The sequence below is a fragment of the Anolis carolinensis genome, chromosome 6 (genome assembly GCF_035594765.1).
Source record: "Anolis carolinensis isolate JA03-04 chromosome 6, rAnoCar3.1.pri, whole genome shotgun sequence".
Lineage (NCBI taxonomy): Eukaryota > Metazoa > Chordata > Lepidosauria > Squamata > Dactyloidae > Anolis > Anolis carolinensis.
This window is the reverse complement of record NC_085846.1, coordinates 19169373-19195167: the sequence shown is the minus strand read 5'-3', so window position 1 is coordinate 19195167 and position 25795 is coordinate 19169373. Positions and strand designations below refer to the sequence as shown.

At 39.9% G+C, this 25795-nt stretch overlaps 2 protein-coding genes across 3 annotated transcripts; one reads left to right on the top strand and one right to left on the bottom strand.

Annotated features, from left to right (window-relative positions):
• Positions 1 to 486: 486 nt before the first annotated feature.
• Positions 487 to 11997, top strand: LOC100551951 (prostasin). Its single transcript, XM_003225260.4, has 6 exons — positions 487 to 925; positions 3621 to 3641; positions 4937 to 5096; positions 6673 to 6941; positions 8287 to 8456; positions 10472 to 11997. The coding sequence occupies exons 1-6, from the start codon at positions 868 to 870 to the stop codon at positions 10688 to 10690; spliced, it is 897 nt and encodes a 298-aa protein (XP_003225308.1). The 5' UTR covers positions 487 to 867; the 3' UTR covers positions 10691 to 11997.
• A 488-nt stretch (positions 11998 to 12485) lies between these two features.
• On the bottom strand, positions 12486 to 22578 carry LOC100551756 (serine protease 27). Of its 2 annotated transcripts, XM_008117545.3 has the most exons (6): positions 22280 to 22578; positions 19455 to 19481; positions 17117 to 17282; positions 15377 to 15651; positions 14338 to 14513; positions 12486 to 13701 (listed from the first exon to the last, which is right to left on the bottom strand). In XM_008117545.3, the coding sequence occupies exons 1-6, from the start codon at positions 22329 to 22331 to the stop codon at positions 13462 to 13464; spliced, it is 936 nt and encodes a 311-aa protein (XP_008115752.1). In that variant the 5' UTR covers positions 22332 to 22578; the 3' UTR covers positions 12486 to 13461. The 2 variants fall into 2 exon arrangements, with proteins under 2 accessions (XP_008115752.1, XP_016851671.1); XM_016996182.2 differs by lacking the exon at positions 22280 to 22578 and having other exon boundaries at positions 19455 to 22273.
• Between the last annotated feature and the right edge of the window lie 3217 nt (positions 22579 to 25795).

The window sequence follows — 25795 nt, the reverse complement described above, 5'->3', positions numbered from 1 at the left end:
CTGACCTCTCTCACCCTAGACTTTCCACAGATATATATTAACCTCTTTGCTTAGTTTTCTCCATACCTCACAACCTCTGAGGATGCCTGCCATAGATGTGGGCGAAACGTCAGGAGAGAATGCTTCTGGAACATGGCCACACAGCCCGAAAGACATACAACAACCCAGATACTGGAGAGCAAAATCGCAGCACAAAAGGTTAAGAACTGGGCATGCTGTTCAGGAAATGTTCCTTATTAGGAAATGGAATTAAACCAAGCATAACTATTCATAACAGGTGTGATCAAGAACTGCAGGTCTCTAAGGGATACTGGTTTATTTCTCACCTCCCCAGAAAATAAATGTAAACCTTAAAGAACACATTTTAAAAAACAAAATCCTCACTGTATGCATATGTATGTTGGGTTACTCACACAAAATGCCAGTGATTAATTACTTAACTGAAATGTCTTCATCAACCATCATAGTTTTTAGCTGTCATGTGGCATGTTATATAGTTACTTCCTCAAGAAGAAAAATAAAAAACAGTAACAACATCCCTATTGAAGGTGTGTAAAGAATGTTTGCCCTCTGTGCTGCAGTTTTAAGGAGAGAGAAACCCTGCCAGAAATTAGGATTAGAGCTGGTAGTGAGCTAGGATATCTCCAGTGGTGGGGGACAGCTAGAATATGGGATTTTGCAAATGCTGAGAGATTCTAAAGACTGAAACATCAAGGTGTTGTCCTCAGAGTCCGGAAGGAGGAAATGCAGCAAGCCCTACCCTTTTACCTTTGCTATGAAATTTTTATAGCACAAATACTGAGACTGAAGTGAAACAACCTTTCCATTTGGAGCAAAAACCCTTCAAGGACACTTCAGGACAGGATCATGATAGTTGTACCCTCTCGTCTGGTGGTGTGGCTGCTTCAGCTCACAATGCTACAAGGTGATTGTGGTGTGGGAGACCTGGGAGGCTGGAGAGGGAATCTGGTGATAGACCCTTAATGTTTCCCATATCTTCCATGGGATAGAGAAGGGAAGGAAAAGAGGGTCTTTCAATAAGAAACTCAAAATCAAGTGGGGAAAGTCATGATTTGGAATCTTAGAACCTTTGGAGGGCCACCATCTCAAAATCTGCCATTCAGCATGACCAACATTAGGCCCGATAATGAGACTGTTCCTCATCTTATGCTCCCTTGTTTATCAATTGGGAACCTATACATCATCCATGTCAGTACCTCTGTTTTTATAGACTGTTTTATTGAAAACCTACAACTATTTTATTTACCAATAGTACTCTGATTGTGGGAAAACGAAAGTAAAGAAGAGCCAAGGAAATGCACTTTTGTTTCCACTGTTACCTTTCCTCTATATAATTGAGATGTCCTAGCTTACTGTAATAACAATGGCAGAAATAACAACGGCAGAGCAGGCTCCTCCAGCAATCGTCTCCCTAGTCATGGGCGCCATCTTTGCCTGAACAAAGTTGTAGCTGTAAGTCAGGACTGGGAAGTCCCATGGGTGTATCTAAAATCTAGAATTACCAGTATATAATTAATAACTAACTGTAAAAAGCAATCAAACAATCAAGCAAATAATATTTGCCTGAAGTTGATGGTAGACATAGTAAATGTGAATGAAAGGCAAATGGCAGATTTCGATATCTAGTCTCAAACACTTTACAGATTTTCTCCTAAGACTTTTTTTTTATTTTGTTGTTTAAGAAAGTGTATGTTGTTTGTACTTAGGTTGGAAACTGCCCTGAGTCCCTTTGGGGAGATAGAGCAGTATATAGATGATGATGATGGTGATGATGATGATGATGATGATGATACCAGTTTGGTACCACTTATCATGACTCCATCCCATGGAATTCTGGAAAGTAAAATTTGGTGAAGTTCTCAGAGTTCTCAAGTTTTCTCAAGAATTAGGTATTGTTGTGGACCTTCAAGTCCTTTCTGAGTTATAGTGACTCTTTAGACCAGTGGTTCCCAACCTGTGGTCTGTGGACCACAAGTGGTCCCCAAGAACTAAAATATGTAATGCAACCTCACCATTACTACAACTAGAGCAGTGGTTCTCAACCTGTGGGTCTCCAGGTGTTTTGGTCTACAACTCTCAGAAATCCTAGCCAGTTTACCAGCTATTAGGATTTCTGGGAGTCAAAAGCCAAAACATATGGGGAACCACAGGTTGAGAACCTATTAACTAGAGCAACTGGTCTCGCGAAACCCTCTTATAGTGCCGAGGCAATGGGGATATCGGGAGGGGAGAGGCTGGCTATCCACAAAAGGCACGACAACAAGCCTCCTGACTGCTGCTTCTTCTCCTCCCTCCTCTTCCTAAGGGGAGCTATTCCATGTGGCACCTAGAAGCAGAGGTGCACCTTGGTGTCTTAGTTTTTAGGCCTGTTCCTGGGGTTATTTGGAGTGCTGATTCAGAAAATTTCACATCAGCTCTAGATTATTAAATATGGTTTTCTGTGGGTGAGCAGATGGTGACTACTGGATGGCAAATGTTCTGTATCAGAAACTAGAGCTGATGTGGTCTATCCAATGCAATTTTCTGAATCAGCACCTCAGATAACCTAACTGAATCTAAAGTTGACCAACAACTGATACAAAACCCTTTTGGTACTAATGTTGAGAGTGGTCCCTAGTCAAAGTGGTCACTGGTCAAGTGGTCCCTGGTTAAAAAAAAAAAGGTTGGGAACCACAGCTTTAGATGACCCTATCTGTGACTTTGTGATTCTATCACATGGTTTTCTGGGGGTTGAGAGAACATGGGTTTCCACGGCTGAGCAGAAAATCAAATTTGAGTCATACTCCAACGCACAAATCATTTCATGGCATAAAACTCTCTGGCAGTGAAGTAGCCCATAAAACAGTAAATCCTAGGATCCCGTATGATGATGCCATGGTAACTAAAGTAACATTAAATTGCTGTAATTGCTTTAATTAATTAAAAGAAGTCTAGCTTCTTTTTTAAAAAATTAATCTTACTAAGGCTGTGAAATCCACTAACCATAAAACAATACACATACTCAGCATAGATATCGGACCCAGGAATGCATTTTCTCCCTCAGATGTCAGTTCCTGGCTATACCAAGTTCTCTTCATTTTAACAGCCCAATTTAGGTGGAGAAAGTAAATTTGTTAAACGTTTAACAACCAAGGACCATCGCCAATCTACAGCAAAGCAATCAGTTGTCTACCATTAGATACTGCCACACCTTCTATTCACTTCTGCTTTAGATCATCTCAGAAAATGTCAGAAATTGCATGATTTTTTTTCTTTTTTTCCAACTACACCTGCATACAGAATGCCTGTTGCTTTAACAAGGAAGGAAAACACTTTCCATTGCAAAATGGAACCATTCAGTCTGCATATACACATGCCTCCCTCCATCACATGTACATATAGAAGACTTTGGGTTGGATCTAGATACTCAAATCCTATTCAAATATCCAGAAGGAGTTTATATCAACATGCAAAGAATCAAGTTTGATCACAATAAAATTGGTGGTCCTGAAGTAATGAACCCTATACTCTGGGCCTTTTTGCTCCTACCTGCCTAGTTTTGTATTCTTCTTCTCCAATGTCTCTTATGTGTAATACTTTCTCTTTTTTCATTTACTTAGGTGCTGTTAGCTCCCAAGCAGGTAAGTGATAAGATCAAGATTCCTTATGCATAAGAGTTTCACAGACAAAAGTGAGGCAGAATTTAAAACGTGAAAACACCTGGTATAGAGGAAAGCAGCTACTGACATAACATCCAGTCCAACTTTGGACATATATCATAATATGCCTCTGGTCATTTAAAAGCCATACTGTTCCATTTGGGCATTACATATCCTCCAATATTTCACAGATGAAAACCAGGTCACAATTGGCCAAGCATCATCAGTGCGTGGGCCAGATGGCACAAATTATTGCTATGGAAAATCACAGCTATTTGCTTTTGGCAGAGTCTACAGGGAAGGACAAAACTCTGCTCTTCAATACAGAATCGAGTGCAAAATACTCTTGCACTTCGAACCGTTTGCAGCTATTGGACTAAGCTGAGGACCAAAACGGAACAGGAAAGAAAAACTGAGACATTTTAAAAGCAACTGGAAAAGTGGGGTGACAAATCATTGATGGGGGTGTCCCTGCCAAATTAGATGCAACAGTAATCTGCAACAAGAAATGTAAATGTGAACATCCTAATAAAATATAGACATTTAAACCTATTTTGAACAACAATAATTTCAAATCCATTTTATCTTTATCTTAAGGCATGCATTTGCAGGTAGAAATTCCCTGTAAAATGTAGTATATCATCAGAGGTCAAAATCCTAAAGATAATCATACAGTGGGTTCTCCACCTTTATGGGGGTTAGGGATTCAAAAATGAAAAAAAGGTAAATAAAATCACTTTTAACCTTGATAGGATTCTCTGGTATGATTTTGTGAAGTTGACTATAGAGTCAAAATATTAATGAAATCCATGAATAATTATATCCTCAAAAGTTAAACCCTGATAATGTGATTAATGATGATGATGATGATGATGATAACTTTATTTTTATATCCCGCCACCATCTCCCCTAGGGGCGGCTCACATGGGGAAAAGCCCAACAAAACAGTTAAAATGAAAATTACATAAAAAGCAATTCACATAATAAAAATAGAATAAAACAGTAGTATTGTAACAATAAATAATGGCATCAACTGGCATATTATGGCAATTGCATATCAGATTGCTTTGTGTTGGAATGCAGAAAGGTGAGATTCTTCAAGCATTCCTAGCACTGACATTTGAGTCTCCTTGTGGAGAGAAAAAGCAGGGTATAAATATAATCATAACAATTGCCAGAGAAATGCTCACTTACCTGTTGCTTTGCGATTCTACCCTAAATATTCACAAGTCTTGTCTTACTTTTTCACACAACCCTTCCCTTTCTGTCCTCCACAGACTGTGGGCAGCCAGTGATCAATCCACGAATTGTTGGAGGGGAATCAGCTCCTGATGGCGCATGGCCGTGGCAGGTCAGCATCTATGAAGACAGCGGGCATGTATGTGGGGGCTCCCTCATCGCCAGTCAGTGGGTGCTCTCCGCTGCTCACTGCTTTCAGTGAGTATCTGGGATAAGTTGCCAAAGCAGGTCTCCAACAGCCTAAGGTGGGAAACACCATTGTTATGGAAAAGTTAATGCTAGCATGTTGCCGTGTGATGTAGCACTATAACAGTGTAGTATGATAGGGAACTAAAGGCACAGCTAAAGTGACATTATGATGCAACTTGGAACCAGTTTGGGGGAAAACTGGTTTTGCTAAGGTGCTTGTTAGATTGGCAGGACTGGAACTGGTTTCAACCAGGTGAATGATGACATTGAACATGGAAATTGGCCTCAAATATTTTTTTTTCCATTTGGGGGAAATATTTTTTTACATTTGAGGGAGAGATGTGCATCAGCACACCAGAGGGGTTCGGGGTGGGAAAAGGGGAAAGTGATAGGATCAGAAATACTGTAATCCATTACCACCCCCAGAGAACTAATTGGACCCTTGCTGCCCAGCCATGCCCTTGGGGTGTTTTTCAGCAGCCCCGTTCTAGAGTCTGTAATGTGTTTCAGCGGGGTGGGGTGGGGGGTCTACAATGTGCATTTTGCAGAGAACTCATCCGAGAACTGGGATACACTGGCATCTACTGACGTACATTATTTGGCTGAACTCGGACTTTTCTCTGACTTTTTTAATGCACTGTATACCTTTAAATGCATGCTGCTGCACACATTTTGGTGTGTATATTGTGAGCACTGCAGTTTCAGGTCCTCTGGAAACTGCATTATAGTGACATAGTAATTGGGGCCTAAATTACTAGTGTAGAACACAGTCCACATTTTTTTCATTATTTTTGAAATATTATTTTCATCCCTAACTTCTGACCATTTTGATTTATAGAACATATGACAGGTTGAGAGTAGGCTGTCAATCTTACTTGGTATTGAATATGTCTGGCTTTCTGGTCTCTCAGTTTGAGTGAAAAGGAAACTCCAAAAATGCAGCAGTGGAACCTGTTGGTTCCAACCTGCAAGAATTGTTCCCCAGAAAAATGAATGTGGAAGTTTTTATAGCAGTCAGGCAGTGCTTCACCTGACCAAGGTAGCCTTTTGCTCTCTGGAGACCTGGATTGGCTGTCATACCTGCAGTTCTCTCTGTTGGCCATATAGAGTGGTCAGTGAAGCCCAGCATCAATCCCTGCTGTGTATCACAGGGTGCATCTGCACTATAGAATTAATGCAGTTTGACAGTACATAAGCTGCCAGGGGCTCAATGTTATGGGATCATGAGATCTGCCATTTTCAAAGTGCTTAGTCTTCTCAGCCAAAGTGTATTAGTGCCCCACATAAGATTCCATCACATTTAGCTATGCAGTTGAACTGGCGTCGATTTTCATGAATTCTCAAGTATAGATAGATACACCTATAGTCATCGATTCAACCTATCTTTCCATCGAAACAAGTTATGTGATCCCCTCAAGTCTTTCTTTTTATTAAGGCAAGTTGCCTGACAGGTGGAGGAGGGATATGTTTAGGGTAAAATAACACCAGGACTTATCACTTACTTTAAAATCAATCATCCAGAAATGATGGGAAGAAAAAACACTTAGTTTTCTCATTAAATTTGTTCTCATTGTGACTTTTCCAGAAAAGAAAATGAAAAGGAATTGCTGCTGGGTGCATATCAGCTCTCAAACCCCTCACCCAACATGAAGATGCTACAGATACAACAGGTTATCCCCCACCCGGACTACAAGGGCTATGATGGCTCTATGGGCGACATCGCTTTAGTGAAGCTGGCCTCCCCAGTGAATTTCACAGACTACATTCTTCCTATCTGTCTGCCAGATGCCTCTACCCAGTTCCCTTCAGATTCTTACTGCTGGGTCACTGGGTGGGGAAAAATTAATGAAAACGGTGAGAAAAAGAGAGGGGAAATGTTATGCTCCTCTCAGTTAAACTCTGCACAACTGAACTATATATGATGTTATTTACTAATTGAGAATTGTTAGGTATGATCCTTTGTATTTAAAATATTTTATAATACAGTAGGACCCCCTTGTCTGCAGACTTGATATCCACAGTCTTACTTACCTATACTCCAAAAAGTATTTCCCCTCCCCAGAATATTTCTCTGTGTCCTCCAGTGTGTTTTTGTGGTACGCTTCCAGACCCATTATAGGGCTTTAATACACAAGGCATGGAATGCAAGCTGTAGCCTTTCCAATCACAAATCTAATTAGTGTCTAGATCAAGTGAAATCATGGTGGCCCTCTATTCTGCTTTGGTCAGACCTCACCTGGAATACGGTGTTCTCTTCTGGGCACCACAATTTAAGAGATATATTGGCAAGCTGGAATGTGCCCAGAGGAGGGTGACTAACATGATCTAAGTTCTGGAAACCATGTCCTATGAGGAGCTGTCAAGAGAACTGGGCATGTTTATCCTGCAGAAGAGAAAGTTGAGAGGAGACAAGATCACCATGTATATATATTTGAAAGGCTGTCATAAGGCAAAGGGAGCAGGTTTGTGTTTTGCTTCCCTGGAAACTAGGACTCAGAGCAATATATTCAAATTACAGGAAAGGAGATTCCACCTGAATATAAGGAAGAATTTCTTGACCGTGAGTGCTGTTCAGCAGTGGAGGCTACTTCTTTGGAGGCTTTTAAATAGTTGGATGGCCATATGTTGGTGCTTTGATTGTGCTTTCCCTGCATGGCATGGGTTTGGACTATATGGCTCACATCATCTCTTTCAACTCTATAGTTCTAGGGTTCTGTGAAATGCTCTGTCCCACATTTATCCTGGCAAATAGTTGCTGAACCCAAAATAGGTTATGTGCCTTGGTATACTCTGGACTTTAAAGTCCAGACTATAATCTTGAATGAACTTTCTACCTTGTTGACACAGCAGCCAACAGCTGCCTTTCTCTATGGAGAAGGAATGAAGGAAGAGCTCTCCATTCCTTCCCACCTACATTTTCTCCACCAGACATCATTACATAGATTGCTTTTTTCCTTATAACATGCAGAGTGGGGAAGAAGCAATCCAGATGAAATGGGGAAGAAGCAGAAATCCTTGAAACCCCACTAGAAAAAGAGGCAAATTCTCAGAACATTATGATGGAAGACAAACTGATTCTATTTCCCACAATTGATTGAGAGTTCTTACTTCCAGTGGAATTGTTATTTTGAATATATTGATGTTCCCAAAGAGTACTGTACCCACATTTCACCAATATCCTATTTTCCTACATTTACAGATGTCTTGCAGTCTCCAAAGACTCTTCAAGAACTGCAGGTGCCCCTCATAGGCCGAGACACATGCAATAATCTCTTTAACATGGACCCAAGTGACGACATAGGCACAGATCCTATCAAGTCAGATATGATCTGTGCTGGTTACCCAGATGGTGGAAAGGATGCCTGCTTTGTAAGTTGCCGTATAACCTTCTCTTCATAGAGCCACTGGTCAGTATGTACTTTAAAAGGCTGTGGCCTAACCACTCAGAAAGAATGATCCAGGCTCAGCACTTAGAAGTAATTTGTTGTAAATAACATACTATGTGTAATTGATCCCTTTTTGGCACAATCTAAGACAAACCTAAGGTATATCAGTTGAGGGTATATTAGTTGGACTGGATAGTCTTCCAACTCCATGATTCTGAGATATCCTAATCAGTACTTAAGAAGGAACAAATGTATTCCGTAGCTGAGATCTTGCAGCGCTACTGCTGCCCTTTCTGACAGCCAGCTAGTGGAGAGTGGGAGAGATTGGAGAAGTATCAAGCTGTATCCCTGATGTAGATTGATGACATTGTTGCCCAACGACCTCATCACAAAGGGCTAAAATCTGTGGCATATGCCAGTTAAGCCCAGGTCACCCACAGAGCTAGCCGGCTCCCATCAGAGAACGCCGGCAGGGCTCCGTGGGTGAGGTAGGGTGGAGCGGGCGCATGCTGCTGCCACAGCAACATGGGAGGCTTCCCTTGTTGCCATTGTATTCCATGGGGGGAAGCCACGTGATTGACGCTTCTCCTTGTGGGATCGCCCTTTACTAGAGCCAGGTGATGTAGGGCGCCAGAGTCCCCATGCCTCCCAACAACACGGAGCGACTGTGGTGGCTGTGTGACAAGGTCACAAGATCCATCATGGTCCTTTAGAGGTCTTGGCAGATGATGTAGTTGTTCTGTTTCTAGTTATGGGTATCAGCCAGGCATTTTCCCCAATACTCCAAGCTCTCCAACAGTCACTCAAAGGCTGTGGTGGAGTTTGTTACAAGAAACAATGAATCCGGAGGTTGAGGTCATTGTAGAGGGAAGGAGAGAATACCAACCTCCACCATGATCACAAAAAAAGAAAAGGGAAGACATTGGTTGGAATTAAGCTTATGTATAGTAGAGTCTCACTTATCCAACATAAACGGGCCGGCAGAATATTGGATAAACGAATATGTTGGCTAATAAGGAGGGATTAAGGAAAAGCCTATTACACATCAAATTAGGTTATGATTTTACAAATTAAGCACCAAAACATCATGTTTAACAACAAATTTGACAGAAAAAGTAGTTCAATACGCAGTAATGCTATGTAGTAATTACTGTATTTACAAATTTAGCACCAAAATATCATGATGTATTGAAAACATTGACTACAAAAATGCGTTGGATAATCCAGAACGTTGGATAAGCAAGTGTTGGATAAGTGAGACTCTACTGATCACTGGCAGGATCTATCTGTCAGACCTTTAGTTATATTATAATTATAATATATAATTTTAGTTATAATTATATAATATATAATTATAATTTTCATTACATTTATATAAGCATATACAGCTTATACAGTAGATCAAAAGGTACCACTCTGGCAGGAAGGTAATGGTGCTCCATGCAGTGCTCCTTTTGGTCAGCAAGTTCAGCAGCTCCAGGTTAGCAAACAAACCTGGGGAGATAAGAGATAGAATATTGTTGGATTTCAAAGCTCTTCCACACAAATTTTAAAAAGTAGGGCAGAACTCCTGAGGCAAATGTCAATGGTTAAGGTTTCCTAGAGCTGTTTGAACATTCATATACCATTTTTAACAACAGTAGCAGAAAGAGGGGGATGAAAAAGTTGTATGTTATGTCTAATCATCATTCATATCCTATGACACTTTAGACAATTGGCCAATTATCAGGTCTTTTCCACGTTTTTGCTCATTATTAGTACCTAATACATGAGTGTGCATGCCTTTTTGATAGCAAAAAATATTTTTAAAACCACATGAAAACTACAGGAAGAAATACGGCTACCATCAGCAACATTTACTCCATGTGTTTACCTCCTCCATTTGCTATTCTTATTCTGCCCTAACCAGTATATCTGATTCCTACAATTCCATCCCTTATGCAGCCTCCTAATTCTAAAAACATTTCCTACAATGATGCGCTTTCATCTCTCTCCAAGGGTGACTCTGGTGGACCTCTGGCTTGCAAACTCAGTGGGATTTGGAACCTGGCTGGGGTTGTGAGTTGGGGAGATGGCTGTGCCAAGAGCAACCGTGCTGGTGTCTACACGTCGGTGCCTTACTACGCTGATTGGATCCAAGAAACAATGAATGATGGACCAAACAACACCCCTACTATGACATTGTTCTTGATCTCTCTTGCAATAGGCCTCTTGTGAGATACCCAACTCTGTGTCTTCAGTCTGTCAGCTAAATGTATGGATTACACTTAAACATTTCTTCATTGAAAGAAAAGAATTCCTGGGAACCTTTTCCCTGCTTTCTTCTGATAATTTAGGTTAATTTACAATACCCATTTAAATAGTTTCAAAGTGATTTGATAGTGATTTCACTATAGTGACTTACTCCAACCAACCACTCAAAAATAAATGACTGACACAGAGTGTATGTTGGAGTTCAATGCAAGAACAAAGACACTGGCTTATGAGAAACAACATAAGTGTGCTTTATTATTGGAAATCTATCCAATAATAGTATGCTGGGGGGGAGATGGTGGAAGAAAATTGGCTGCAGAAATGATGACATCCCTCAAGGTCCTTTCACATTACACAGTTACATCACTGTGCTTCTACCTTAACTACTGTGACAACTTCCAGTGGAATCTTTGGGTTTGCAGTTTAGTGCTGGGTATTACAAATCACAGCAAGAGAGCTGAATCGATAAACAGGAGGAAAAGGACCAGGTTGCCTTAAATATCTAACTCTATCACAACTGTCCTGATAAGCTTTCTTGGTTGTGTAAAGTATGGTGGCTCTGTTCAAAATGGCAACACTTCCTTTAAAGATTATCTGAACAATGTATGCTGCAGCCCTCCAGAATGACTCAAAATGTCCATGTGCAGATGTCTAAATCCCAATATGCATCAACTTTGTTTCAAATAATCCTAGGGCCTCTAATGTATAGTTTGATTCCAAACCTTTTAAAGTTTCACTCAGCTTGAAGTCTTTCATGGCTGAGGCTTGTTTACAACTATTTTCTTTGTGCTTTTAAAAAATGGGATTCTGTATGGTATAATAATGTCAGTGTTGGACTTGGACTTTGGAAAGTCCAACACATTCCTGCTCAGCCATGGAAACCCATTCAGTGATCTTGAACAAGTAGGAAATGGCAAGCCTGATCTAGATAAATCTTATCAAGAAATGCCTAAGATGGATTCACTCATGTTGGTTTTGTAAATTCATTTCGGTTATTATTTCTAGTGATTTTAAAGATTGTTATTTGTTATATTGTTCAAAATTTAATCTTTGTTTATTATTGTTTTGTGACCTTTCATTATTTGTTTTAGATATATTTTTGTTGTTTTCCAAAACAAATGGGAAGTAATGCAGCTCTTTAGTGACCTTACTTATTTGAAGAAAGAGATAAGTGAATAGCACAAAATCCATGCCAAAATGTCTTTGAAGATTAAAAAAAAAAATAAGAGGAACATTTGACTTGGGATATCAATAAAGTGATTTCATTCTCACTCATTGGTGTTATTTTAGAAATGTAACTTCTCCATGTTTTCCCCGAAAAATCACTCATTACAGATACCTATATTACAGATACTTTTTAATTACTGTCCAGTTAATTAAATTACTTTTTAAGATTAATTGCATTCATACAGTCACTGTCTCTAAGCCAGCATGAAGCAGTGGCGAAAGCATTGGACTAAGACTCTGGAGACCAAAGTTCACTTGGCCATGGAAACCCACTTAGTGACTTTGGGCAAGCCACACAATCTCAGCCTCAGGCAAATCTCCGCTGAACAAATCTTGCCAATAAAACTCTCTGATAGCCTGGAAACAACTTGAAGGCACACAACAAGAATGATTTCTTTTGACTTGAGGCACCATCTGCTGGTCCCATCTGGAAGTTGCTACTGAATGTGAAGAATTCTTGCCAGTTTTCTTGTCCTGGATACACTAAGACACCTCATCAAGAAAATAGTCAATTGATACTTTTCACACTTGGTGACTTTTTGTGAAAAGTTTAATTAGCACAAGCAAAGCGCTTCAGTGGGAAAAGCTCACATTTCAACATGCAATACAAAAAGTTTTTATGAAAAATATACTGCTTTATGGGAGGGGAGTTTGTTTTTCCACAAAAGAGAAAGTTTTCACAAAACAAGGAGTTTGTAAAAAAGATTTTTTTTCATAAATATTTGCAAAAAAAACCCAAAGTGCAATCACTGACAAACACATTACAACTCGTGTAATGCTGACTAGTATAATAAGAGCCACTTATATTTTTGCATGCAATAATGATGTAACAAAGATTTCCATCCAAGCTGGGGCTCCAGAAGCATTTGCCATTTCTGGCTGCACACAATGACTTGAAGTAGATATGCAACATCTAACACCACCACTATGTTATGACCAATTGTCAGCTATGGACTGCATACACTCTAGTATAAGTTGAGTTTTTCAGCCCTTCTTAAGGCTGAAAAGCCCCCTTTGGCTTATATTCGAGTGAGGGTCCTGGCTGGCTTATATTCCAGTTGGCTTACATTTGAGTATATATGGTAATCAGAGCTGCACAGTCTTATCTTAAATTAGTTTTATGTAAATATTCAAAAATATTTAACCTACTGATGCCTCAATTAATGTAATTTTATTGGAATCTATTTTTATTTTTTAAATTTACCAGTAGTCTCTCCATTTATCACCCTCGTTTTATACTCAAGTCAATAAGTTTCCCCAGTTTTTTGTGATAAAATTAGGTGGCTAGGCTTATATTCAGGTCAGCTTATACTCTATTTTATACGGTATATTAGTGAAAATGCCACACAAAAAATGCAGATTTGGTGGGGGATGGAAACATTCATAATCGAGATAGCACTACAAAGGTTCTTTCAGAAGGTGTCAAAGCTTTCACATCCAGGTGCCCAAAGTGGTCCCTTTTTGGAAAATACAGAGGCTTAACCAATTTGCTATGAAGGCAGGGTGAGTCACACAACAGTGTTGCTCAGAACCAACAGAAGGGGCAGAAGGAAGAATGTAACACAACTGGCATGACTCCAGGGGGCTGTGTTCTGTGCCATAGTATCCTGAATCCAATTCACAAAAGAGGATGTGCGTGTGTAGACACCAGGTTGAGTGGAGACCCCACATGGAGGCCCAAAACTTGTTATTCCAGCCATGAACCATGTGTTATCCAGTTTGCAGGCTAGGGGTCCCCCTGAGTCACCCTAAAAGGGGAAAGAGAAGGGGGACATAATGAAATACGGGATTAAAAGCAACATTGGAAAGAGTTGTGTTTTTTGACTACACAGTGTAACCATGGTGGGCAAACATCCTATACTGCAAGTGTCATCATATCTTCAGATCTTGGTTCTGATTGGCTATCATATACAAGAGACAGCATATGAAAACCAATGTTATTGTATTTCATTTGACTGGATAGTTGAAAGCTACAGAAAGAACAAAATGAATTCAGATAAACTTAGGAGGTATACTGCCTGTAGTAGAACATTTGTGACAGCCATGCTATTCCTCATAGCTAAAAAAACTGTGCAAAAATAATGAAAGATAATAACATACAAAACATCTAGATTATGCTAAAATAAATATACACCCTATTATGGCTGTAAAGGATGCTTATGAATGCAGTGGGTGCTTTTAGGATTTAACAATACTAAAGGAGATTAGCCATGGATGCCTGTGTGTTCACAAATGCCTTTTTAGATATGTATAGTTATTCAACAAAAGACATATAGAAGGAATAAGGAGTGAAATTATATTGTTAAGGATAATAACACACCCCTCTGTATTAACGACTAATACAACTTGCCATATCATAGGTAAGAAGATAATTTGATGTGTACCTGACAAGTGTCCTTCTTTCCTTTGAGATCCCCAGCACAGATCATGTCTTTATAAATCAGGGTGTAGTTCTCTGGAACAAATTGGCTTGATTCATTCTGGTATCTTTTATTACACTCCTCAATATCTACAATTTGTATCTCAATCTCCTGCAGTATGCGAGCTATAAGGCCCTTTTCTGGCACAAGAAAAGAAGAAAAATAACAGAGATAAGGCACAGATTTATTTTCTGTGAGAAATTGTTATCTCTAAGCATGGAAACAATACCATTTGGAACTCCACAAACCAGCACTGAGTGCCTGTGCTGAGTAGGGGATTTGGGGCTTGTAGTCCAAAATGTAACCTTTCCTAGCTCTGGATCATAGTTATTTCATTTGGAATACAAATTGTGATAGCTGGAGTGGACAAGTTCTGGAGCAAGCATCATTCCCTAGAAATGTTCTTTATTTCAGTGTATCTAATCAAGACTTGAAGAAACACTGAGTTTTTCCAAACAAGAATGAATAAACTACGTAACCCTGGAATACTTGAGGGGGGGGGGGGGGTAAAATGAGGACTCTGGAATGGAATATTCTTAATGGGAGCATATATAACCAGCAATATATTGCAGCATTTTTTTGTAGATCCCACTGCTGGGGAATTTGACTGATGGATTTCAGAGGGTGTTGGCTGTAGGGTCTGGAAGTTATTGGGGGAAAGGTTTTTTTCAAGCTCTGACTCTAATTTTTATAAGAGTATTTCCTTTTTTATGGCATGGAGTCAACATGTTTTGTTATTTAAAGTATAAAAGAGGCATATCATTGAAACATAAGGCTATCAAGGGGTGCTGGTAGTGACAACTAATTCAAATTAGGAGAAGTTACTTTTTTAGGATTACAACTTCAAGAATCTCCCATTCAGCATTATCCATGCTGAGAATTATATCAAAACCTAATTTTTTTTCCAAACTCTGTTCTCTTCCTTCTGACACTTAGAGCCCCAAAAGCACAATAACACTTTTCATAAAGGCAGCCATGAATTACAAAAACTCATTATTACTACCTCGAATGAAGGCTCCCCAGCCAGTAGCAGAGCAGGTCATCCCTGAAGAAAAACTGTCGGGGTCTGAAGAATTTGGGAGGCAGATTGGTAAAATTGTTTGGGAAAACTGGACAGGCTCTTTCAGCTTCATCAGAGCAATGTCAGCACTAAGTCCTAACCCAGCATAATATGGGTGCACTATGATTTCGCTGATGGAGGCTGAGACCATACTGGGGGATGGTTTGGGAAGTTCATATTCTCCTAGATTTACTTGATACTCAGCTGGATTCAGTGGCCTGCAAGAAACAAGGGAGAAGAAACATCTAACTCACTGTCAGGGCCAGAGTTCAAATCCTTGACCAGGATTTGGCAGGAAGTTTTGGGGAAAAAAACTGATGTACTGAATGCAGCAATGTGGCAGCACACACTTGATATTTGGCGTATTTTAACAATAGCACTGATCATGACGGGGGTCTTACTTTAACATCAGCTAAATATTTGTTGAAAAAATGCTATCTCAGCGACAGATGTATATCATGTGTGGACAATTATGGGATGCTAGGGACCTACATTAGCCTCCAATGAGAACTTGGAAAGCCATGCACGCTCATATTCCTAAATGATTTCTAAAGATACGGGGCATTTTGCCATGTTTGTAGCCCCCTGAATCATTCTAGGCTACAGAGAAACCTTTTAAAAAAATAAAATAAAAAAGAGGCAGTGGTTTTCTGTCCCTGCCCCTAAAAAAGACTTGTCCTGGGACATTTGAGACCAAAAACATGAGGAAAGTGCCCCCTATGGTCTCAGAGAGCATCAAGGGCATTTGCTGGCAAAATAATGTTGTTGAAAGTGCAAACCCCGCCAACATAGCAAACATTATTATGTGTCTGGGAATGATTGAGGTCAACCCAAAAAAAGGCAAAAAGAGAAATGATATTAGCACCAGTACGAATCAGCAGAAACTTAAAAGAAATGCCAGTTTATGTAGGTGAAGTGTGAGAACAAAGAGATAGATAATACCTTGTTGTTACTTGTTTCTCAGCTTCAAAGAAACTTGAGGAATGCATACTGTTTTTGCATTCACACATCCCTAAATGTTTCCGTAAATTATTTTGTGTAAAAGTATAAATAGGAGCCCTGGTGGCGTAGTGTGTTAAAGCACTGAGCTGCTGAACTTGCAGACCGAAAGATCACAGGTTCAAGTGAGCGCCCGCTATTAGCTCCAGCTTCTGCCAACCTAGCAGTTCGAAAACATGCCAATGTGAGTAGATCAATAGGTACCGCTCCGGTGGGAAGCCACTAATTTTGCACAAAATCAGGGACTACACTGACTAAGGCTAATGGGAGTTCCCAACGTTGTGGACTAGGAAGAAGGTATTGATATTGCTTTGCACCTTGGCCTGGATCTTTTGACCCAAATCGGGATTTTAATATTATTGTGTATATTGACTTTTATGACTTTTTTAATCATGTTGAAGTTTTACTGCTCGGTTTAATGTTTTATCTGATTTGTGCTGTCGTGTCTGGGCATGGCCCCATGTAAGCCGCCCCGAGTCCCTCCGGGGAGATGGGGCGGGATATAAGAATAAAATTATTATTATTATTATTATTATTATTATTATTATTATTATTATTATTATAATAAGGTACCACCTGGTAAAGTTAAAACATGAGTCAGATCATGTCAGATCACTATTGACTGCATTCTGGCTGAGGTGGTCAAACAGTGTGTGTCTTTATAATGAGCTCTTTTCTACTTACCCGTCAAAGCAATGAGCAGCTGTTACCACCCACTGGTTTGAAATCAAGCTCCCACCACATATATGTTCTCTGTTTTTCCGCAGGCTAACTTGCCACGGCCATGCCCCTACTTTGGCTTTACTGCCCCCAAGGATCCGAGCCAAGGGCACTTGGGGTTGGCCACAGACTGCAAGGGGATTGGAAGAAGCATCAGAAACATGGGACAGAGCAGAAGTAATATTAGGAAACATCAGCTTTGGTATAGCAAATTAAAGAAAATTCAGGTCACATATGTTTCACCTAGATTTTTTTTATCTTGACAGAAATAATAATAATAATAATCCAGACTGACAAAGTTCTGGAACACAACACACCAGACATCACAGTTGTGGAAAAGAAAAAGGTTTGGATCATTGATGTTGCCATCCCAGGTGACAGTCGCATTGACGAAAAACAACAGGAAAAACTAAGCCGCTATCAGGACCTCAAGATTGAACTTCAAAGACTCTGGCAGAAACCAGTGCAGGTGGTCCCGGTGGTGATGGGCACATTGGGTGCCGTGCCAAAAGATCTCAGCCGGCATTTGGAAACAATAGACATTGACAAAATTACGATCTGCCAGCTGCAAAAGGCCACCCTACTGGGATCTGCCCGCATCATCCGAAAATACATCACACAGTCCTAGACACTTGGAAAGTGTTCGACTTGTGATTTTGTGATATGAAATCCAGCATATCTATCTTGTTTGCTGTGTCATAATAAAATAATAATATACTTTATTTATATTCCGCTGTCTACCCAAGGGGACTCAGGGCAGATTACATAATACATTTTATGGCAATCATTCAATGCAGTTATACAATTAACAACATTAATTATATCAATTAACAACAACAATAATAATAATAATAATATTTATTTTATATCCCGCCAACCATCTCCCTGAAGGGACTCGAGGAAGCTTACAAGCGGGACTAAGCCCAGAACATACAACAGAATTCACCAACTAAAAACACAGTTAAAAACATAATAACACATAACAATCAATTTAAAACACCATTAAAAAACAACAAAATATACAATCAGCATTAAAACTATATCAAATCAGACTCAGTAACCAACAACCGGGAATACAAATATGGACATAATCAGACTAGTGAGGGCTGGACATGGACTTCTGCAAATTGTATGGACAGGGAGAGGGGTAAAGTGCTGAGCACAAACCTTATCGGTAAACTATAATTTGAAACGTTATATTTATTATTTGTATGTATAATGTGGTATTTTGCCATAGTCTGTAAGCTGCTCTGAGTCCCCTTCGGGGTGAGAAGAGCAGGGTATAAATATAGCAAATAAATAATAAATAAATAAACTAGGGCTGGGCATTCAGACAGAGGCAAGGCTGCCTTCTTTTTCATTCTGGCATCTGGAGGCTGTGCTCGACTTGACAATGGGGAGGTGCTGTTTTTTCCATTTTTCCACACCAAGAAACCTGTTATCCATGGATGTCTTTTTCCTGATAACTTGCCGGCATGTCTTCAGGGCACCTTTTACCTCCCTGCTAAAGCAGTACCTATTTACCTACTCATATTGCTACTTTTTGAACTGCTAGGTGAGCAGAAGCTAGGGCAGACAGTGGGAGCTCACCCCACCAACCTTCTGGTCGGCAAGATTTTCTGTAGCTGGCGGTTTAACCCACTGTGCTACCCAGGATTTTTGTGAGTTTTTGTGCATGCATATAATAACCAGCAGGATTGTGCATTTTCTCTGTAGGACTAAGAAGAAGCCCCAGAAAGGGACTGCAAAAGATGAAAGGCAATCAATTAGCACCAATGTTGAATTACTTGTCAGACAGGTTGGTAGACAGACCACAGTGTTTATTTTCTATTTAAAAATGTCCTTAGATGGGCAGACAAGTTCCATTTTTCACATACTAGTTCTAACTGTACTTGGAACAGACTGGGTGTATTTTTGGAATGCGGTTTTAAAAAATACGTAGAATTTCTGAACTGATCCAAATTTTGTGACGTTGCCAGAGTGCGTTTTAATTTGTAATTTCAATTTTTTAAACTTTTCCAGTCTCTAAGCAAACCATGTGGTGTTTTGATGAGGTGGAGTTTTGTGTGAGGGAGATCATTGTTATGCACTCAATACCCTGTCTGACAGATAGATTGGTAGGTGATAACAGGACTAGGAATAGTAATAGCATCCCTGCCTTTTCCCAGAGTTAAGGAGCAAGATACCTTACAAAATAACCAAACTGGAATCAGACAAAAATAGCATTTTCCCCATAAATCCTCTTTGGAATCAGGTCCCATGCTATGGGGTTGTCTGCCCCTTGTTAAGTAATCTTTCTCACCTGTTTGAGCAGAACTATTTTCAGCACCTGCAAGAGAAAGAGAGATGGAAGTCAAGCAATGGCAGGTGGAACTGTGCATTTTTGCCTTACTCTCAAGCAGCTGACCACATTCTATCAATGAGCACATAAATGCCAAATACTGTATAGTAATCATGTGCCTCTTTCTGAGCAGTAGCCAATTTAGGCAGATCACTTAAACCAATAAAGACTCACCCAAAAATTTCTCCTCCAGCACCATAATGGATCTATTTGAAGTGTGACCACAAACAAAACTCCAGTCTCTCTAGCATTATATCCAAAAACAAAAGAACAATTCCCCAACCCTCCCATGATACATATAGGGGCAGAAATCGTTTCATTCCTACCTAGAATTTCCCATGAAGCTTCTTCTATCGCACAAGAAAGACCAGAAATCTGCACAGAATTGCCTTGAAAGGAGGAACCAAGATTCTCCCAAATCTATCCTATGAACACTTAACTACACTTATATCTCCTTAATACTGGCCCACTACCAAGATTCCTGTGTATGTCTGTGCTCAATATAGAGAAATACCATATTGGTGGAAATTACGGATTCCATACAATGATAATATGTACCATAACATAAGAACACTGTGGAAAGTATTATATAACACTTCTAAAGTAAGAAAAGAAAAAAATCTTTGTGATAACAGCTATCAAGTAGTAGTTCAAAAGGAACCACATTTTGAACGTCTTGTTTCCATTGTTCTCAAAGCAAAACTTTATTTCCTGACAAAAATTACAACTGCCAAAAGGGGGTTTCAGGGCAGACAATAGGAACAATTAAAAAAACTGTTTCAACATGGTTTTCTAGATCAGACCTTTCCAAACATTTCATGTTGGCGACACACTTTTGAGATATGCATCATTTTGTGACACAGTAATTCTGTCAAAAGTCAGACGCCAATTAGAGAGCAAAATAGAGTTTATTAAAGCAACAGTCCAAAAAATAGCTCAACAAACTAAAAAGACTTAAAACACTTAACTTTCAGTGTTATTAAATAGAACAAGCGGGTAAAACCCCAAAAAACAAGAACTGGCAAATAATCCGGATTAGCCAGAGATATAATCCGGGTTAAATTTAAAGTTCTAGAACTTGACCCAAAAGTTCACAATGGGCTGAAAAACAGAGGCCGGAACTAAAGCAAGCAGTATTGAAGCCCACAAACCTTTCCCAAAACTCAAAAGTACAAAAAGGAGTTCAAAACAAACAAACGCCCAAACTGAGCTAGGGAACTCCCAGTTGAGAGCAGCAAAACCAGTGAAACAGCGAGACACTGGCGAGCCCACAGCAACCGCTGCTGGAACATACACCAAACCAAGAGTGAAAGGAGCAAAGCGGGAAAGCGTCGTCAAGCCGATCCGAAGTTGGGATAAACCAGCAGCGCCAAGCTGCTACAGAAGCAAATGCCAAGCCAGGAGTTTAAGGAGCAGAACGGGAGAACGTCGTCAAGCCGGTCCGAAGTCGGGATAAGCAGACAGTGTCGGTATCAGGAGTGAAGGTAGTAGTCAGCAACAGCAGACAGCCATGGAATAGAGAGCGACGCCAAGCCACGGATTGAGAGCGAAGAGCAAAGCCGAGTCAAGTTCCAGTCCAAGGTCCAAGGTCCAAGGTCCAAGAGGTTGAAGTCATCCAAGAAGGTCACAATACAAAATGGCACAGAGAGCTAAAGCAATGAGGGTGAATGGCAGATCCGTTGCAAAGTCCCAGTCCAGTCTTCAGTAACACACACAGGAAACCCAATGGCACCCAGCAACACCTTGCCACATGCAAGGTATAATGGCCAAACAACCCCAATATATCCAGGTCTCCCTGGGCTTCCAAACTATCCACGCCCAAAGAGCAGGTGTCTCAATTTCTTAATCTGAATCAGAACTCCACACAGCCAATGCCCTTGGGTCAGGCATTCCTAATTCCTCATCAGAGTCCCAATCATCCTGCCCATGCCCAACTCTATCCACACCTGTGGACCCCCTCTCACTCCTCCAAGCAGACCAAGTGGGATCTGCTTCTGAAGACACCCAAACTTCCCCAGCATCAGCAGTATCCATGGGCCCCGATTCGTCCCCAAGCATCTCTGGTGTCCGTGCCCAGTCCGTGCCCAATTCCTCCGTAAACACCTGTTCCCCAGCATCCATTTCCACCTCAGGATCCCCACATGAATCCTCCTCAGAAGACTCCCCATCAGTCTCCCTTACCCTTTTCCTAAACAAATCCTCCAACGAGCCCTCCTCGCAAGGGTTTTTCCTTCTTCTCCTGATCCCACCACTATCATCCACAGTCTCTGAAGGCGCATTCACAACAAATTCAGTTTTACTAGCAAACTGTAGGTTAAATCAATTCCTTATAAGAGATACAGACACATAAATAAATTTTAATAACAAAATGTATGGAGATACAATATGTTTCATGAAAAACGTTGATTTGTTTGTTTTAAAATGTATGGTTTCTTGCTTATTTCACATAGGTTTCTTGTTATATTCACATAACACATCTACACACATTTACTAATGTGATGTGAAACACAGTTTGTAAAGCTCTGCTCTAGATCAAGGGAGAATTGAGAGTCTTCCAAATGCCTCCAGATACTGCTGGACTACAATTCCCAGAGTTCCTCACTACTGGCCATGCTGGCTAGGGCTGCTGGATATTAAAGTTCAACTTACTCCACACAATTTTAAACTTCTATTAACTATGAACTTCAGTCACATATATACACATTCTACCTTTCTGCCTGTAAAAATGCAGCATTCACAAACAAGTTGCTCTTCTTTGCACACACTCACCCACCCAAGGGACTCACCTCTCATCAATAGGAGAAACAGCACAAACGGAGCACAAAAGAAAGTCAGCATAGTCCCAGCCGCACTGAATAAATCTAGCCTGGTGCCAACCAACTAGCAAAAAAGCGAGTGCTGGCTTCCTTGATAAGGCAAGACACTGTTTGGCACTGGCAGGACTGATACAGAATTTATAGAAAAGGGACATTATTAAATATAAGAGAAGCTGTCAACTTAAGCCCTTGGGTATTTACCTCCCTACCACACCCTTGGGCATCTTAAGCGTTTCTTCCTATTTTCAAGGTTGGGAAGATAAGCCATTTCTACACCCACCTCTTTCTCTAGCAGGTTCATAGTGGAAGGGTGGGTGGGGTCAAGTATGAGACTGAAGGAGAGAAAGAGAAAAACCACTTTAAGTCTCTTGTGGAGGGAAAAAACAGAGTATAAATAAACATAGCAATAATAAAGAGATTATAGTACTTCAATACACAGAGAATAAGAGAGTTCCTGCTTCTTCACAGTTGTGGAAAGAGCCAAGTATTTCCCCAGTGCTGTTTATAAAACAGAACAAAGTGAAAAGAAAAAGAAAAAGCCACTGAAACTCACACTTCAAGATTTGTAAAGAACTACAATCTACTCATTTATTTTCAGACACAATTCAAGAGAGCTGGGACTGACCTTTCAAAGGCATGTGAATAGGGAGGATCAGATTTACACAAAAGCTGACCGAGCAACGATTTAGAGACTCAGATGATGAAGATCCTTTAAAAACTCCTCTCCCAATAAAGAAAGAATTGCAGCCAGCCTCCACATTTGTGATTTGACTTTGGAGGATTTGATTATTCATGGGTTTGATTAAAAACGTTCTCTCTAAGAATCTCCATGTCATTCAATGAGATTTCATGTTCAGCTTCCAGCAGAAGTTAACCACAAAGTTAGACTGGAAGACCTAGATAGATGTTCTGTTAGAATGAAAAATAGCAATTATCTCATTTTCTTCTTCTTTTTGATTTGATTTGTTTTATGAGTGTTGTGCTCATAACTCCGGTGAACATGTAGAGCTGACTGTACTGTAATAGTGTTGGGCTTTTTTAATTTAACCTTGCAAAATCTTTCAATCCAGTTCTGTGATCAGGTCTTTCAGTGGTTTATGAACATTTCCAGGCAGCCTCATAATCAGGGACAAATAAGTGGGACAAAAAATGGATAGTCCCAATAAATGCTTTCCCACCATCCTGACATGTTCATTTTAAAGAGGATTTTAGAAATCCACAAATTGGATGGGGGACATCTTGCAGAAGTTTACTTTTACTTTTTAAGAATTAACTTTGAGATGCACTGAACCTCATAAGTGCTGATGTGGATATACTAATGTACACACAAGCAGATTTCTTGTCATTATCTGTCCTCATCCTCCTGCTGCCTTACTTTTCCCCTCTTGAACCCCATTTCCTTTTGGGGCCACTTCTCTGCCACGCTGGTGCTCACTGTGTAAATTCAAACTCTGTTTAATTTCATATGAGAATAAAGGAATGTTGCAGAGAGTTCTTGCGGGAATTGCTTTCCAATTGTGTTTCCATTTAGCCACCTGTGTGCCTGTAGCTCCATTTCTTTACAGCCCTCGTCAGCTGTTTTGAGATTTTAAAATGCAGACATGCGCTGGAGCAATCCACACCAGCGTATAGGAACGAAGTCATGTGTTTTCCTTGACAGTAGGAATATACAGTCATGCATTTTTGGGCCATAATTGGATTTTAAGTGCACCTTTTAACACATGTTTTTCAGCCGTTAATACAAATCAGGTCACATTTTCATTAAAATCATTTAGCCACACCCCCTTTTATTCCAGTTTCTTCCGCATTTTTGTGTAAAAGAGCCCTTTGATTCATGATGCTGGGATTTAGGTTTACAGATTATGACCAAAGTACTGCAAGGACCACGTCCTCCCCAAATAACAGTCTAGTCCTCAAATTTCATAACAAATCATCTCAGCAACATCCGTTAGGCTCAATGAAGCTATCAATTTAGAAAGCAAATGCTGGGCGGGGCGGTAGAATTATAACTGTAAAGTGTGAATGAACCCTTAGTCACTGAACTGTTTAATCTGGCCCCACTGCCAAGATCTGGTTCAGAAACATTATTAAATTTCCCCGGCCTTCCGAAAACAATTGGGTGATGACAAAAAGAGCCTTTTCATTCACAGTGACTCACTATTGTAGCTCTCTCCTTTCTTTCTGCTTCTCAAACTATTTTTACAATGAAATGGTACATGTTATATATTGCCAACCCCTATTCTTGATTAAGACATATCTCTTATGCCCCTACCTTCTGAAAACAATTGGATGATGACAAGAAGAGCCTTTCCATTCACAGTGACTCACTATTGTAGCTTACTCCTTTCTCTCTGCCTCTCTATTAATAGTTTACAATGAAATGGTATATTTCATATATTACCAAAAGCTATTCTCGATTATGACACATATCTCTTACGCCAAATGCCTGTGGTATAAAAAGCTTGTCTAGATTTGCTAAGGATTATTTTTATTTGAATTGTAATTTTTTTAAAAAAAAAATGAGAGAGAGAGAGAATTCTTCCAGTTTGGTCTAAAGGAGTTCTCGTGAATACCTATTTCTATTTTCTCATAGTTAGCTTTCTGATATCCTCATCCACTCTTTTGGAGGAGGGATTGATTGCAGTGATTTCTTCCTTCTGCACCAATTAAAATATACCATATTTCCTTGAATCTAATGCTCAACATTTTTGGCTAAATGACCTTGCCAAAAATGGGATGTGTATTAGATTCGCGTCATACAGAAATCTTAGTGCTGAGCCAAAGCAAAAGTTGCTTCAGGAGGTGCACCTACAGTTCCTCTTTGAGGGACGTCATCGATAATTAAATGACCAGGGCTCAATGCTATGCAATCCTGGGATCTGTAGTTTGGTGAGGCACCAGTATTTTTGGCAGAGAAGGCTCAAAGCCTTGTAAAATACAGCCCTCAGAATTCCATAGCATTGAACTAAGTTAATTCTTTCTATAGTATAGCTGCACCCCAAGGTTTTCTTTTCCTTCACTGGAAGCTTTGGTGCTCTAACACAATGGTTTATAACAAAGGAATTCTAAACAAGCATACATTGTAATGCACACCTTTTTTGGCCAAATTACAAAGAGGAGCAATTATTATTATTTATTTATTTTTGGTTTCAGGGTTTTGAACGTTGCGGTGCTCACTAGATTCGATGACACATTGCTCAAGTAAATATAGCATTATTGAATCTAAAGTCAGGCTTGTCCATACCATTGTGAAAGCTAGATAGTAAAGAAACTTGATAGGATAAGAGCAACTCATTTGCAGAGCTGAAGAGTTCTACAGATTTCAAGACTCCCAAAAAGACCAATCAATAGGTCCTTGATTTCCTCTAGGAAAGCTCAGTACTCTTTACAACCCTGTGGGGTAGTCCAATGTTATCCCTACATTACATTTTTGTAAAATAACAAGTAATAGGGCTTCATCCAGTTTGGGAATCATACCTTCTGAGC